At 39.0% G+C, this 17,123-nt stretch overlaps 1 protein-coding gene across 2 annotated transcripts in view; it reads right to left on the bottom strand.

Moving 5' to 3' along the window:
- The window catches only part of Mid2 (midline 2), a 95,076-nt gene that overhangs the window by 16,640 nt on the left and 61,313 nt on the right, over positions 1–17,123 (bottom strand). For both annotated transcript variants that reach the window (XM_051178021.1, XM_051178020.1), the window contains exons 4-5: positions 8,538–8,645; positions 6,886–7,034 (exon numbers count right to left, since the gene is read on the bottom strand). In XM_051178021.1, the coding sequence (XP_051033978.1) occupies positions 6,886–7,034; positions 8,538–8,645 (257 nt within the window). The remainder of the gene's footprint in view (positions 1–6,885; positions 7,035–8,537; positions 8,646–17,123) is intronic.

A 17,123-nucleotide genomic window follows, 5' to 3' on the forward strand; every position in this document is an offset into this window, starting at 1 on the left:
CATCATTTTCCATCTGGCAGGCAGCATCAAAGTAGACCTCTTCTGGCTTAGTAAGAGCAGTTTAAGATTGTTTTTCTACATCTCTTTTTTCATGCTAACTAACAAACCAACATGTTGGATTAATGGCTTCCCATTAATACTATTCATTATTTTATCTTTTACATTTATATTTCATTATATTATTCTGATTGCATAATTTGTAGTAATTTTATATTTCAAACTAGTACTTTCCTTCTTTCCCATTCATTTATTTATTTCCTTAGTTAGTTACTTAGTTAAAATTTCTTGTATCTCAGGCAAGTCTTGAACTTGTTACATAGCCAAGAATAACTGTCAACTCCTGATTCTCCTGCTTCTATCTCCTGAAGGTTGGGAAGATGGGCATGTGCCAATTTAAGAAGTGCTGGGGATTCAACCCAAGGCTTTGTGGATGCTAGGTAAACACTCTTCCAACCAAGTTACATCCTTGGGCTCATCTCCCAACTACTTTTAAGAAAAACAGCAATAAGGATCCTATTTGGTACCATTTATATCTTCTATAGTTCCTAAAAACAATGTTAGACACATAGTGAATAAATATATGTTGAATGAGAAACTGAATGACTTACATACAACAACAACATGATGCTAATGTTTATGGAATGCTTAGTATATATATAAGGCACTAGGCATGAAAATGAAAATTTACATAAATTATCTAATTTTCTCCTTACTACAATGTTATGTAGTAGATGTTATTTCCATTTTGTAAGTGAGGAAGCATGCACATTTAAAAGCTAAGCAAGCTGCCAAGATCAAACACAATAGTAAAAGTCAAAATTTAATTGAATCCATATCCATTTGATTCTAACTCCGCTTTCATAACCATTTATTTATTCCTAATTTTAAGTGTACCTTTTTATGTGTGTCAGCAATTCTTATGATTCCATAATTAATCAGACTTATCTGGGAGAGCTTTTACAAAAAGTCAGGTTTTTAGACCTGTATCAGGCCTTCTGAATTAGAAACCTTGTGCATACAAATGACAAAATGGAGGGAAACATTAGCTTGGAAGCAATATGCAATTTCTAGTAGACAGAAGCACAGAGTAAAATCAGAACAGATTTTTTGTTTGTTTGTTTGTTTGTTTCTCTGTAGTTTTGGAACCTGTAGGCCAGGCTGGCCTTGAACTCAGAGATCCACCTGCTTCTGCCTCCTGAGTGCTGGGATCAAAGGTGTGTGCCACCATGCTTCGCTGGAAGTTACTCTTAAGCCATGACCTACATGATGATACTTAATTAAAGGCTAAATGTGTTCCCTCTTGTTAAAATGGTAGAGAATGAGGCAAAATCATGTAGGGTATTTTATGCTGTGTTTTAGCTTAAACCTTTAACCTAAGAATAATGGGAGCCACTGAAGCAATTTAGATAAAGGAGTGCTGTGCATACATTTTTGTTTGAATAGTTTTAAAGCTGTAGCGGAGGGAAGTCAATCAGATCTTTGAAGTCCCCTAGGATAGCAGAGTAGGAAAATTAAGAGAATGTCTGCCATAATCCTTCAACTATTAAGGAATCTTACAATAACTACCACATTTACTATAAAAGGCATGTCTTAACACCATTGCATAACCTGTAGAACCCCTGGTTTTGCCTTGTCAAGTTGCAATCATACCCAAGGCTCCTACAAAGCTATTCCATTATTACACTTATCAACAAAGAAGTAAGAGACAAAGGAGAGGTGTTACAAGAAACATCTCAAAGTATATATTTGGAAAGGCCTCTAAAATCTTATATTCAGCCACTGCTAAGGTATTCAAGGGGGGGTGTTTTCTTGAGAAGCCCAAACTCATGAGCGCGGGTGTGTTTTATCCTTTCCCAGAACACCTTTCTTTCTGTTAACACCCATGTTCAAATCTATGCTGAACTTTCTTCCTAATACACTCCTACTGATTCAGCCTGAAATTCCTATTGTAGTCAAGAATCTTGTCTTCACTTAAGTGGAAGTCCCTAAAAAGAATTACTCAGGCTGCTGCAGGTGAGTGTAGTGCTGTGTCTCCTTCCAGTAACCTTTGTTTATGACAGGCACAAGAGTAACAAACAGAAAGGGGGTAAAGGACTTATTAGACAATCAAAAATCCTTAGCTTCAGGCCTCTAATTTACTACACAGACCTACACACACACACACACACACACACACACACACAATAAATGAATGGAGGATGGATGGATGGATGGATGGATGGATGGATGGATGGATGGATGGAAAAAAGACCAACAACATGAAATCAAGCTGGATGTGGTGGTGCAAACCTGTGATCTCAGAACTCAAGAGGCAGCAACAGGAGGATTTCTAGGATTTGAGGCTACAAAAGGAGGTCTAGGTCAATCAGGACTATAACCGTGTCCATTGGAAACAAAGAGCTGACAAGGTTCAAAAAGAGCAAGTGGCACACACCGGGAACCACAGGCCAGCCTGGCCTCTATAGCAATTAAGATTAAAAAGCACGTAGATTGCAAGTAAAGACAATATAGGAGCTTTTACATCTATACTAAACAATACCTACATGAGGCAAGATAAAAAGACGGGAAAATTTTGGGACATGAGAAAGACAGAGCCTCTCACTCAGAAATCAGAAGCCTCTTGCCAGAAATGAAGGAAGAATGTTAGCACAATTAACAACTCCTTCACTTTCTCTCTTCCCCGCTGTAAACCTGTATGTTTCTAGAATCTCATTAGAAACCCCATTTGCAGAGAAAAGGCATGCACTAAGACCTCTGTGAGGCCACAGTACCTTATGGTTATATCTACCAGATTTGCATTCATCAAAGGCCACCATATAATCTCAATTCTCAAAAGAGAGAGAAAGAGGAAGGAAAAAGTTTCTTAGCTAGTAACAATTTAAACTGTAAAATGAGAGCCACCACAAGAGTATATGTGGTTAATGCTAAGACCATTAATTGTATGTCTACCTTGTGGAGTTCATATCCACAACTTTGGGATGCCTCGTTTTCTATGATTCTATACTCTGTGTATGTCTTATTTTCTGTGACTCCCTTGAGGAGTTCATATCCATGCATGGATGTGTTTTAGTCTCTGGAACTCACTTAGGGAAAGTCACATCCATGCTCTTGGGTGTGCCTTTCTTTCCATGGGTGCCTCTTTCTCTTAATCCTTGTGTTTAATGCCCTATTAAAATATCTTCAACAAAATCTCCAGCTCTGTCTCATCATACTAGCTAGTTTCACAATTCTATTCTGCATCCAAACCATGAATCCTGGTTTGGTCTGGATAGAGGTCTCTGATTTAGGAGAATTCCTCGGGAAGATGAGGATAAGCATGTGGAGGTGCATCTCAGTGCTGGCGGACATACTCTTACTAGAACTGAAATAGGTATGTGGACAAGTAGCACTGCATATCAAGACAGTTTAGACTTACAGATTTGTTGATACTACTTTATATCCATATTAAAAGATTTAGTCATATTTGTGTGTGTGTGTGCGTGCACGTGTGTTTATAGGTGTATGAGCCTATGCATACATGCAGACACCAGAAGAGGGTGTAGACCCCTCATCTGTCACTATGCACTTACTCCTTTGATACAAGATCGCTCCACAAGCTGGAGCCCATGTCTTCCATGTGTACTGGAAGCTAGACAATTCCAGCAATCTTCCTGTCTCTATACCCCTCCGAGCTGGGGTTACAGGCATGGGTAGGACATTTGTATGGAGTATGGGTGGTAGGACCTTTATTCTAGTCTTCCTGACTACACAGCAAGTGCTCTTAACTTATGAACCATCTCATAAAATCCTTACACAGCAAATAAATGAGATGCGTGTAATAATAACTCCAAATGCACTCAGCACACCATAGATAACATTGGAGACTAAATTAAGTAATATATGTATATAAAGTTTCACAAGCCATTGGAAATAAAGTTTTCATATAGGAGAAAGTGTGATCTACTATTTCAAACATTAGCTATATTAAAGTATGTACAGTTTTATCTTACATTTGTGAAGAGAAAGAATGCGTGTGAGTGTGTGTGTGTGTGTGTGTGTGTGTGTGTATTGTTACAATACTATATTCCTAAACATTAGTGGTGGCTGGAAGTTTAAGAATGTGTTAAAAGTGACAATATGGGATGTTGGATCTTGCTGTGGTCTCACTGCAATCTTTCAAAACCTTGATCATTATACAAAATAATATAGAAAGTGTTGGAAGGACATGTCTCCCAGCTAAAATTTCATTTTTTTCTGAAGTGATAGTACCTTAATACAACATAATGAATATGGATGAATTTCAGATCCTATGAGAGACCAGAGAGAAAACTATTTATATTGGGTAGATGATTCTCAAGTGGTATCATATTGATAGCCATCTATTCCATGCACTAGAGCCCATACGAAGATTTACATAGTGATTTGGGAATATCAACACAGCATTTGATCATAACTAATTGGTAATTGAAGCCCTAAAAGCTAATGGATTTGTAAGGAAAACTGTGTGCAGGGAGAAGAGACTTTACTAATATTGAATATGGAAGAACAGTGTAATTAAGGAACAGATCAGGGAACAGCTGCTCTCAATGGCAGAAAAAGAAAAGGAAAGAAAAGAAAAAGAAATAAAGGAAAGAAAAGAAAACGAGACAGGTAATGAGGATTTTTCTGAGAGACAAAACAGAGAGATTGAAGGTAATGGTCAGTACAGACACATGCTACTGAGAAACTAGCAAGATGAAAGGGAAAGATGGAACAAAGGAGCATCTTTTATATTTAGCAACAAGGTCCTCTCTTGGTGACCTTGAAAAGAACACTTTCAATAATGTTAACGAGGGAGAAAACATTTCAGAGGCCTGCAGGGTAAGGACAGTTAAATATAGTGGCTCAAATAGATATTTCTTCTCTGTTTTCTCAACATCCCACTGGAAGGAAAAGGCATACAAATGGCCCAAACCCACAAAGACAAAGAGAATGAAACAAATGGATGCCAGCAACTAAGAGATTGTCAACAAATGTTTGGAAGCTAGAAAGGGGCAGATGTGCAGTAACCAACAACAGACCAGAGAAAGCTGGATTAGGAAGCCAACATCGAGCTGATTTAGTGACACCAAGTTGAAAGTTTGCATGAACAATAGCAAGAACACACAGATCCAGTCAGCCTGCCCTTTCCTCAGCCTGGCAAGAGATGTGAGGTTCACGTCAGCAGAGTTTTGACATTAAAAAAAAGTCTGGAATGTCTCATGTCTCTTTCCCTGCTTGGCCGCTAGAATGCTGACAGCCAGGCCTATAAGCCTGCCCACCCCATATGCACTGCCCACCAAAAGCAGGAGGGTGTGGGGTTCCTTTCGAGGGAAATGGACCCCAAAATGAGTACCTACAGTACTGAGAGTTGAGATCCAAAAAAAAAAAAAAAGAAAGAAAGAAAGAAAAAGAAAAACAGGAAAAAAGAAAAAAAAAAACTGGCATTCTGTCTTATAATCCTACAGCTAAGTTCACCAAGCAACAAATTGCCCCCGCCCCCTCATAGCTTCCTACCACCTTTCAGAGCTGAAATTTAAAAGTGAAGTCAAAAGTTTACCAGGTATTCTGGGAAGTACAGAAGACAATGTAACAGGTCTGGCAGGAGAGGAGATATTATACAGACACTTGTGTCTCATCCTCTGGCTATCAGAGGACTGAAAGAATGAATCCCAAAGAATTACCATTTCTCCAAGAATCCCATGATGGGGATAAGGAAAGGCTTTAAAAAGGGTGGCTGAAGTGATAAATCACAAGATCCAAATAAGCTCAGAGAAAAGTAGAGATAGATAAGTCAGTTGTAGAAAACAGAAGTATATGATTCAGGCCTTGGAGGTCTCAATAAAGTTGAAGAAAAGATGTATTTTTGAATTTAAAAACATGTTGTAGTTAGAAAATGTGATGCTTTAGCTTATGGTTGTGTGATTCTGAGTGATGCTAATGAAATGTGGTTCAGGAAGTGAGTAAATGAAGTGAATCCAAGTCGGGAGTCTCTGGAGAAGAAGGTACCAGAGAAGGTGGAGAGCTAGGTGGTTAGAGCATTACATGGGTTAGTTGTCTGAGTGAACTTATCCAGAATGATGACAGTACCAATAGGAGGAAGGTCAGGAGCTTAAAAGCCAAAGTCTTCAATGAATGAGAGGGAAATATGTAAAAGAGATTATATCTGGCCTAATGGTCTCTTGTAGACCCTTGAAGAACTGGTGCTGAACTGGACAATGATTTACTTTAGAGCATTGTCTCTAATAGATACACTATTAATAGATCGACTATTAATGATCCATAGATAGAGGAATGATCCATGAGTTCTCTGACACTCTGGAACAATGTTCGTGACATTAATTTTCAAAGGGCCAAATGACTAAACAAAAGCCAAAGAATTACCTTTCTAAGGAATTTATCCAAGAAAAACCTAAATGAAACAATAAAAACCCATGCACATACAGACAACCATAAATGAACTCAATGGTTTTGGGGAAAAAAAAGAGTAGGGAGGGAAATGTAGCATGAGGGAATAGGAGGCAAAGGAGTAGGGATGATTTTGAAAACAGTGCATAACTTAGCACAGGCACATCCTATCAATGTAGTCCAGAGTTTTTATTCCCATATACCACACTATAACAGATTGCTCAAGCCATAGCAGGGAGCTTAAGGCAGTAGGTAGCTCTGTACTTGGTCATGTATTAAAAGAACTGGCAGGCAGCAAAGACGAAGAAAAGGGTCCAGATATCTGAAGGGTAATTTATCACAGAAGCGCAATAATTACCTAGCTAGTAAAAATCTTTGGGTGGCAGCTATTATAAAATGGCTGGAGAGAATTAAGTGACTTTGAGCCAGCCCCTGTCCACAAGATCAGGCATTTGAAAAGAATGCAAGAAGAACATATACCTCTCAGCGATATTTCTTGCCGATTGAAGAAACCGTGCTTGGTCATTTTCTTTCAGGATATTCTCAGCTTGGTTGATGAGGACTGTTGACCGTTCAAGACACTGGCGGCAATTAGCAACCTGCTGTGCCAATTTTCTCAGTTTCATAACCTTAAAAGATTGGTAAGAGAAATTAAAATTAAAAACAATAAAATAACATGAAGGAGATCTACCCCAGTGATTCTAAAAGTATGGGTTATTAACATCCCATGACCCCTGCATCAACTGCTCACCTCATCCTGGCTGCCAAGTCTCTTGCCCAATCTATAACTTGACTACTTACTTTGCATTCAGCCATTTCTCTCTTATCTACCGCCTCTTTGTATTAATAACGTTGTTCTGATTGTAAAAGCAATGCATTTTAATTATTAAAAAAATTAAATACAAATGTAACAAGAAATTCTATCACTGATCACTATTGTTTACATTTCATTGACGATATATTTTCTGCACACATTTAACAAAAGTACCTGATTGATATTTATGACTAGCTGTATTTACATGCATTTATTTCTCTAAGTACCTTTACGCCTACCACAATGTATTCTTGGAAACTTCAATTCATGTTAGCTGGAACCACCCAGCATGGCACAAAGTATTGGTCATCAAATGAGGTACTTGCAACTTTTCCCATTGTACCCACAGCACGGGCTTATAATCATTATTACTTACCAGCAGGCCAACAAGCCTAAAAACATACAGAAGCTGAAATGGAGACTCTCGCCTGACCTCTTTAACCCTTACTCCTCCATTCCCTGCTTCGAAATCTAAAGTTATTTGACTCTTCTCTCTCTCGTTCCTCTATTAAGTTAAATGACACCATTTCCTCTCTCGCAATTACTATGCTTTTCTTTTCCATATGTTCTATCACTAGTCTGGTTTTCACATTGCAAAACTCATATCAGAAATCACTGTATGTCTCCTAACTTGCTTTCCAGGCTTCAGTATCATCATGCTCTGATCTACCATAGCAGATTACATCCTTCATACAGAATCACAATAGTTTCCTAATACATTTCTAAGTCCCAAGTGGTCAAGATGGCAGTCATATTTCTTCTATTATCCCAACCCATGTTTCTCCCATTATTTCTTTGTTTTTATTACCTTAAAATATGGGGGAGGGAGGGGCTGGAGATCCAGAAGATCTGCGTTACATTTTCAGTACCCACATGCTGGCCCACAACTGACCTTAACTCCATTCCCAAGAGATCTACTTGCCTATTCTGGCTTCCAAGGGGACTGCATGCACACAATACACAGACATACATCCAGGCAAAACACCCATACGCACAAAATAAAGGTTAAAAAAGTCAACCTGAAAATGCTAAAGTAAAACACCTAAATCCTAAGTAAATGATAATTTTCACACAAATTCACACACACACACAAACATCCAGGTCAAAGTACATAATGTTTGCAGCACCCAGAGATGCCATGGTTTTTTTTTTTTTAATCGTACTCAGCAAAGGGCAAACATTACTTCCTGATATCTTTCCAAATGACCTCATTTCTTTGATTTTATGATTCAATTTCAAACTGCAATCATCAGGAATGAACTCCAACTCTTGTAAAAAGTCAACTGCACCTTGGCTTCACTGAAGCCCTGTGGTTTACCTTTGTCTCTTTGATTTTGACAGCAATCATTTGCTTCCTCTGTTGAATGATCTCTACCAGCTCATCACATTCTTCCATAAGTTTTGCCTCATGCATAGCAGTATTCACCTGCCAAGAAAGTGCAAAGGATTATACAGTGATTGTTGCCTTTGCCCCCTGCTGGCTCTAAAAGGTTCGATGACAGCTAAACATGCACAACTTCTTCCATACCTCCCTCGATAAGATCCGCTCCTAGAAGAAGAGGAAAGATGATGCTATTAATGATGCAAGGGTATTGAAGCAGCACAGGCCTCTGGTAGGTTATGATGGTTAATGAAAGACTGGGCAGCAGGGCAGATGAGATGGGGGCATGTTATTCCTGCTGTGCAAATCCCTTTACTCTAGCACCCTGTCCTCCTACTGTTCTTTACAAAAGAAAGCAAGAAGACTCGTGTGTCTCAAGGAAAGAAGATCCTCTTCCACAGGCACAATAATGTTAAGATTACAGAGCAGCAACATATTTCTATTGGCTTAAAGTGTTTTCTGTTTTCCTTGTTCCCTTCTGATTTTAAATATGTGAATGTGTAGATCTATTTTCACATGAAGCATATGAATGTGTAGATATTTTTTTCACATAGTTGTCACAACGTTTTACTCATATTTCTTGGCTTAGAAGGAAATTTCTATCCAATATCTAAATACTTTTCCTATTTTGAGATACTGTCTACATCAAAATCTCTGCTGCAAAGTCAGGATGGGAGTTGAATAAATTCATTGTCTTTCCATGGACAGATCTCTTCATCTTCTCTTCTCTATTACTGTTGATAATGGATGGAATGAAGTTCCCAGAAGGTGCTAAAATGAATGCAGGACAGCACGGGACTCCCCAGATACAATAGGAAAAGAAGAGACAAGGGGCTGACATCTTTGAAGCATTCAATATGCCAATCACTACACAGAAAACCAGTCCATGCCTTGAATTATCATTATAACTGTCTAATGCAGTTGCTTTTTTTTTTTTAACTCACTTCACAAATGCAGAAACAGGGGCTTTGGGAATTTTGCTAACTTGTTCCATATCACAATGCTAATTAAGTGTCAAACCCATATTTCAAATTGAGCTCTTTTAAATGAATGCCTAGGCTAGCTGAAGAGGAACCCTGGCAGGGGCTGGCAAACAAGGTTCAGTTGCATTTCATCAGCACACAGAGCTGTGACACAAAGAAGCACCATTATCCCAACAGTCTATTCGAGGACCACTTGAGCAGAGCTCTAGAAAGCTGAGAAATAGACAATAGCTTCCTTGAAAGCATCAGAACCCAGGAGCTAGATTGCTGTGTTAGCCAGGGAGGAGGGGATGTGGTGTCAGTCACTCTCTCTCTCTCTCTTCAAAAGATTCCTCTACATATTACAAATTCAGCAATATCCCTGGGCCCTGTTATCTCCTCTCACCTTCAGGTCCCTGCTGGATATTTTTAAATGGTTTTATTAATTATTTTAGAATTCTATATAATGTATTTTGAGCATATTCACCCTCAATTATTTTCCCTACCTCCTCCCAGATCCACCCCCATCTTCCTCAAATTCCTGTCCTCTTTTCAAAACAAAACAAAACAAACAAACAAAGAAACCTGGTGAGCCTAATTTGTGCTGCCCAGATATTCTGAGGTGGAGGCAATCCCCTGGAGTGTGGTCAACCTACCAGGGCCCACATCTTTTTAAAAAAGTTAACTGACTCTTTCTGTGAAGCAACCAACTGAAGAGAGCTCCTCAGTTCCTACTGGATAATTAGATATTTCTTTTTTAAAGTTTTTTAAATGTTATGTGCATAAGTGTTTTGTCTTTATGTGTGTATGTGTACCATGTATGTGCTTGATGTCCTCAGAGGTCAGAAGTGAGTGATGGTTCCTTTGGAACTAGATTATGATGGATGGTTGTGAGCTACCATGTAGCAGTTGGTAACTGAACCCAAGTTCTGACTGTTAGCACTCAGTTCTGACTGATAGCACTGAGCTATCTATATCCAGGGGTAATACAATGGCAGCTTTTATTTATTCTAAGTAAGCAGTCCCTCTGGCCGTTGTCCATTGTTTCTCCCCCAAACTCTTTTTTCTTAAGTTAGATCTACTTCTCCAAGGTAGACGTCATACCATATCAAGGAACACTCATTCCTCTGAGACAGAGAGATATGTCTAGTTCTTCCAGGGTCATTGCTTAGAAATTTGGAAACATAGCTGCTTCCCATTAAAATTTCTTTTTCAGGCTACTGCTGTACAGAAGAAATTGGCACAGTGCCTTGTTACTTGTAATTGAGTCCTTAGGCTAACCTTTACAGAACTCATGATATGCCAGGCACCACTGTAATTGTTTATATTTAGCACCTTTCAATCCTCCTAAACAATCATTCATGGCAGGTTATCATTAATCCCATTCAAGAGATAAGGAAACATGAACCCAAAGAGATTCGGTGACTTGTTCAAGCCTATATACAATTAAGAGATGGGATTTGGATACAGGGGGTTCAACTCTAGACTGCACATTTTTAACTATTACACATCCTTCCTCTTTAGCCCACTGCAACAACATCTGCCTTTGGTTTCTGACAATCATTATCCCCTTTGTACTATCCATCTTTATTCTGACATCTCTTTTTCTTTAGTCACTTCAGACTTCTTATTGTTCCTTTAGAATGCCATGAATTTGTATGACCTATACGTTTTCCTGAGGTTATTTTTATTTGAAGAAGGCATGTTGTAGTGAGATATCCACCCTACCCACACCTGTTATACTGACCACGGGACAGGTGTGGACTTAATTCCCGGTCGGAGATGAGAGATCGGTGGACATCCTTGCAGCGGAATCTGCGGCGGTTTTCTGTCTCTTGTGTAAGTGAATTCTCCCCGAATAAACCTCAATCAGCCTGTATTGTGTCCCAGAATCTTATTACCCGCTTTAGCATGTCCTCATTTATTGAACAATCTTCTATTTATCTTCCAAGGCCAAACTCAATAATCATCTCTTCTGTAACTTATTCTTATTGGTAACTATATAATCTATCACTATCCCACTTACATTTACATAATACTTTCCATAATCAGTAATTCTGCTTAGTATTTCATACCACTAACTGCAATGGTACTAGAGTGTTTTCCACTTCAACATTAAATGTGTAGGCATAGACTGTGTTTTGTCTATCTCCAGAATAGAGAATGGTAGATATTACACACTATGCCAGTATCTATTGGAGTGAATTGAAAGGCAATCTCCTCCCACAAAGAATCCTTTACAGCTTGTTTGATACATCCAGTTGGTTCTTGGTGTTGCTACAAATACTATATATGCTATCTAAAGATTTCCCTCCATGTCTACTCTCTACTTCTGGTTTACTATCTTTTGTCAATAATGTTATTCTAGTTACTTGGGTTTAGTAACTTCTGAAAAGTTTTTTCTTTATTTTAATTTTGATATTATAATTATATAATTTCCCCCTTCCCTTTCTTCCATATACCCCTCCCTACTTGCCTTCAAATTCATGGCCTCTTTTTCACTAATTGTTGTTACATGCATATATGTATATGCATATACAATCCTAAATATAACCTGGTCAGTCTGTATACTGGTACTTGTATGGATATTTTCAGGATTCATCGTTTAGAATTAGACAATCAACTGGTAAGCACTTCCCTGGGGAAGACTATTTCTCCCACTCTCAGAATTCCTTAGTTGCCTGCAGTGTTTTGTGTAGTGTTGAGACCTCACGGTCTTTCACCTATCCATCTTGGCATGTCTACTGCTGTCCTTGCTCAACTCATGGCTAGGCAGTCATGTTGGTGAGACTTTATGGGTCTGAGATCACTAGGAAACAGTCTCATAGCAAACTTGTCCCTTGTAGTCCATGTAAATTATCAACATTCCTAAGTCCTTCTCTATTGTCATCTCAATCTCCCTAACATTCCTCTAGTAATGAAATGAGGATTTGAGTCAAGTTGCCAATACACTGAGTCCTTTATTATCCTTTGCACACATTTTCAAAAGCCTCTTTAACTAAGCTCTCTGTTCTCAGAATCATTCTCATTGCCATGCAGCCCCATAACTCTTCCTCTGACTTCTTCAAACATTTACTAAGCACCTTTTGTGGGATGCATTCTGCAAAGGGCCCTATCCTCAAACAATGAGAAATCTAGATGAGGAAGAAAGCTGTGTGTGTGTGTGTTAAACCAATCAAGGTAGAATAAGCTAAGCTAAATACCAACAGAGCCATGCCCAACTATAAACACGGAAAGCAAACACAACACTCTTATTGAGAAAGTAAAAAAGATACCAGAATGATATAGGGCATATTAAACACTGAAGGAATGTGGAGATTTAACAGTTAAAAAGTAAGGAAATTTCAAACAACACAATAACGCCTGAATGAGACACCATGTCGAGAATGTTATTTTTTATGCAATATGATATTATTGAAAACACTCTTTTTTAAGATTTGTTTTTTCTTTTTATGTATGTGTATGTGACTGTGCCTATATGTTCATGCTGGTGGGATACCCAGAGGCCAGAAGGGAATGTAGGACCCTCTGGAGCTGGAGTCACAGCTGCCTGACATGAATGCTTAGGAAATAAACTCCAGTCTTCTCAAAAAGCAGTAAGCTCTCCTAACCACTGAGAAATCTCTCTACCAAGTATTCTTCAGGAGAAGGACAGTAAAATGATGGATGTTCTCAGTTAACTTTTTTAATGAAGAGAAAGTACCACTGGTTCTGTTGGGCTAATAACAAACTTAAGGAAGACTTAGGAAGCTATTGGAGTGTGAACAAGACATATCAAAGGTAAGAAACCATCTCATGATGGTTAATCTTCATTGTCAACATGACTTGGTTTAGAATCACCAAGGAAACACAGCTCTCATTGTATTTATGAGGGTGTTTCCAGAAAGGCATAACTAAGGAAAGAAAACTCAGCCTGAGTACAGGCAGCATCACCCCATTGTCTGGGGCCTTAGATTAAATAAGAAAGAGAAAGTGAGCTGACCAGCATTCATTTCTCTCTGCTTCTGGACTTGTGACACAATGTGGCCATCTGGTTCACATTCCTGCTGCCATTCTGTCTCATCCATAAAAACCATATCCTCCAAATATCAACCAAAATAAGCCCTTCTTTACTTAAACCGCTTTTCTCAGATATTTTGTCACAGTAACAAGACAAGTAACTAATACACTTTCCTTCCTCAAAACTCTCCAATTAAACAACAAGCTCCTTGAGGAGAGATTTTCCACTTTGTCCCTTCCACTGTACTTGGAACAATGCCTTGAACAAAATGAATACTTACAGAGCATTTGTTGATAGAATTGGCCGAGTAAAACAGAAAACAACAAGGAGGCCAAACTTCAGAAATCATGCCACAGTAAATATGTTTTGTTTAGAAAATTCAGGTTGAAGTGTGGGAGCTAGGAAGCCATTACATCAGAGATTTAAAAAAAAAAAAAAAAAAAAAAAAAAAAGCACAGCTGGTAGAGCAGAAAGTTGGCTGAAGAGGCAAAATTCCAAATCAAGGCTGAAGCAATGACATTAAAATGTTTCCATGTCAAGAAGCAGCCCAGAAGAGCAAGGTCTTGAAATGCTTTCCAAACAGGAAAAACTCCAGGGAAAATCTGTCTTCATGATGTGAATAAAACTCCTCAAATTACTTGGAAGGCATTTGAAAGCCCAATGTTTTGTTGGCAGTTTTATTTGAATATGCAGTAAGGCTATTTCAGTTATCTATGAACCCTTAGTTGAAAAGAACTCCGGTTATCTCATTAAATGTCTTTGATAGATTGGTTGGTATGTGGAAGACTCCAGCTCTGTATTTGAACTTTGTTCTTTGTCTGGAGTTAGTGGGCTTGGCTAAATGATTTTATATAAAGTTTTCACTACATTTTATGTATGATAATTTATCTCCCTTGGGAATCATTCTACCTCAAGACCCAGCAATTCCACTCTTGTACATATACCCAAAGGATGCATATTCATACAACAAGGACATCTGTTCAACTATGTTCATAGCAACGTTGTTTATAATAGGCAGAACCTGGAAGCAACCTAGATGCTCCTCAGCCCAAGAATTACTGGAGAAAATGTGGCACATTTACACAATGGAGTATTACTCTGCAGAAAAAAATAATGGAGCCTTGAAATTCGCAGGCAAATGTATGGAACTAGAAGAAACCATCCCGAATGAGGTAACCCAGTCGCAAAAAGGCACAGTATGTACTCACTCATATATGGATTTTAAACATACAGCAAAGGGCTACCAGCCTACAATTCACAACAGCAGAGAAGCTAGGAAACAAGGAGGACCCTAAGAGAGACATACATGAAAACTGGAAGAAGGGGAAAGAGACAAGATCTACTGACCAAATTTGGGATCATGGGGGGAGGGGGAAGGGAAGAAAAAGAGAAGAGGAGGGGGAAAGAGAACATGAGGGATCAGGAAGACTGAATCGGGGGAGGAATAGAGGCGAGCAAGAAAAGAGTTACCTTAATAGAGGGAGCCAGTATAGGTTTAGAGAGAAATCTGGCACTAGGGAAATATTTAGAGATCCACAAAGATGGCCCCAATTAAGAATCTAGGCAGTAGTGGACAGGCTACTTTAAATGCCCTTCCCCAATAATGAGATTGATGACTACCTCATATGCCATCCTAGAGCCTTCATCTAGTAGCTGATGGAAGCAGAAGCAGACCCACAGCTAAACACTGAGCTGAACTCCTGGAATCCAGTTGGAGAGGAGGAGTGATGAGTAACGGGGTCAAAACCAGGCTGGAGAAACCCAAGAAACTGCTGACCTGAACAAGGGGGAGCTCATGGACCCCAGTCTGACAGCTGGGAAACCAGCATAGGACTGACCCAGACCCCCTGAACGTGGGTGCCAGTTAGGAGGACTGGGCAGTCTATGGGGCCTCTGGTAGTGGATCAGTATTTATCCCTAGTGTATAAATAGACTTTGGAAGCCCAATCCACATAGAGGGATACTCTCTTGGCCTAGATACAAGGGGAAGGGCCTAGACCCTGCTCCAAATGATGTGACACTCTTTAAAGATCACCCCATGGAAGACCTCACCCTCCTTGGGGAGCAAAAAGAGGATGGGATGGAGGTTTGTTGGGGGGAGTGGAAGAAGGGAGGGTGAGGGAACTTGGATTGACATGTAAAACAAGACTATAAATTTTTAAAAATCATAAAAATACAAAAATTATTCTCCTTGGAACCCATAGAGACAGCTGGCCTGAGCTACTGGAATCTCATGAACTCTGGGGAGCCTGCATGGCACTGACCTAGGCCCTTTGCATGTGTGTGACAGTTGTGCACCTTGGTCTGCTTCGGGCCTCCTAGCAGTGAGACTAGGATCTGTCCCTGGTATGTGAGCTGGCTTTTTGAAACTTGTTCCCTATGCTGGGGTCACTCAATCAACCTCGATGCAGGGGGGAAGAGCTTGGTCCTGCCTCAACTTGATATGACATGCTCTTTTGATTCCCATGGGAGACCTGCCCTTTTCTGAACAGACGAGTAATAGATAGGGAGATGTAAACAAGAGATGGGTGAGGGAACGGGAAGGAGGGAGGGGAAACTGTGGCTGTTAGGTAATACATTTTAAAAATTAATTAAAAAAGAAAAAATTATGAGGCATTAGATTATCATGGAAAGAAAAAAAAAAAGACTAATGAGCCCACAGAGACGGGGACAGAAGTGAGTCACCACGATGAGGACAGATGTGAGTCACAGAGAGGACACCTCACTGGTCTGTATTGTTTAGGTCATGCTCATCCTTCATAGAGAAATTCAAGGATTTGTATTTCTTTATGCTTTAGTTTGTTCTTAAAGTCATACAGATATTATTTTAGAACAAATGACATTTTTAGTGAATGAACAAAAAAGATGTTGATGTTGATAGATATTAGATAGATTTAAAAAAATTGCTAGTGTCTCATACAGAATTGTCTTCAATGATCTTGAGACCTCTAAAAGAAATGAAAATACTGTTTCCTTAATTTGAAAAAAATCATCCCCCTTGTAGATACCATTGGGGCAAATCTGCAAACCTATCTGTGTGGATCCACCTACCTCAAAAGGACTTTGAGGAGCAAATTGTAATATTTAAGACAAAGGATCCCAGCCTCACTCTTTCAAAGACTAAGTATTAGGTACCCAAGCAAGAACCCAGGCCATCTTCTTGGTTCCATGATGGCTTACTTTCTCTCAATTGAAGCAAGAACTTGACTTGCATATTTTTCCATCTGTATACCACTCATTGTTTTGAACCTAAGGCCTCATACATGCTAAGCAAACCATCTACTACAGAGAATTTTTCAAGCTGCAAAACTGATTGTATAGTAAAATCTAGTCTTGCCAAATGCCCACCCTTCTCTAGTACAAATTCACAAATTCCTTTGTTGAGAGGATTTTGACTGATGCAAGGAAACAAATACATAATGGGTTTATAAATGTCATGGGTTACAAAGATTTTTTTTTTTTTTTTTAGTGTAATAGTTATTTTGGCAAGTGCTTAAACTCTGTATTGAAATGTAAGTGGGATAGAACCTTGGCTCCTTTCAGATATGTTGTATTAACTGC

This window comes from Phodopus roborovskii, unplaced genomic scaffold (assembly GCF_943737965.1).
Source record: "Phodopus roborovskii unplaced genomic scaffold, PHOROB, whole genome shotgun sequence".
NCBI lineage: Eukaryota > Metazoa > Chordata > Mammalia > Rodentia > Cricetidae > Phodopus > Phodopus roborovskii.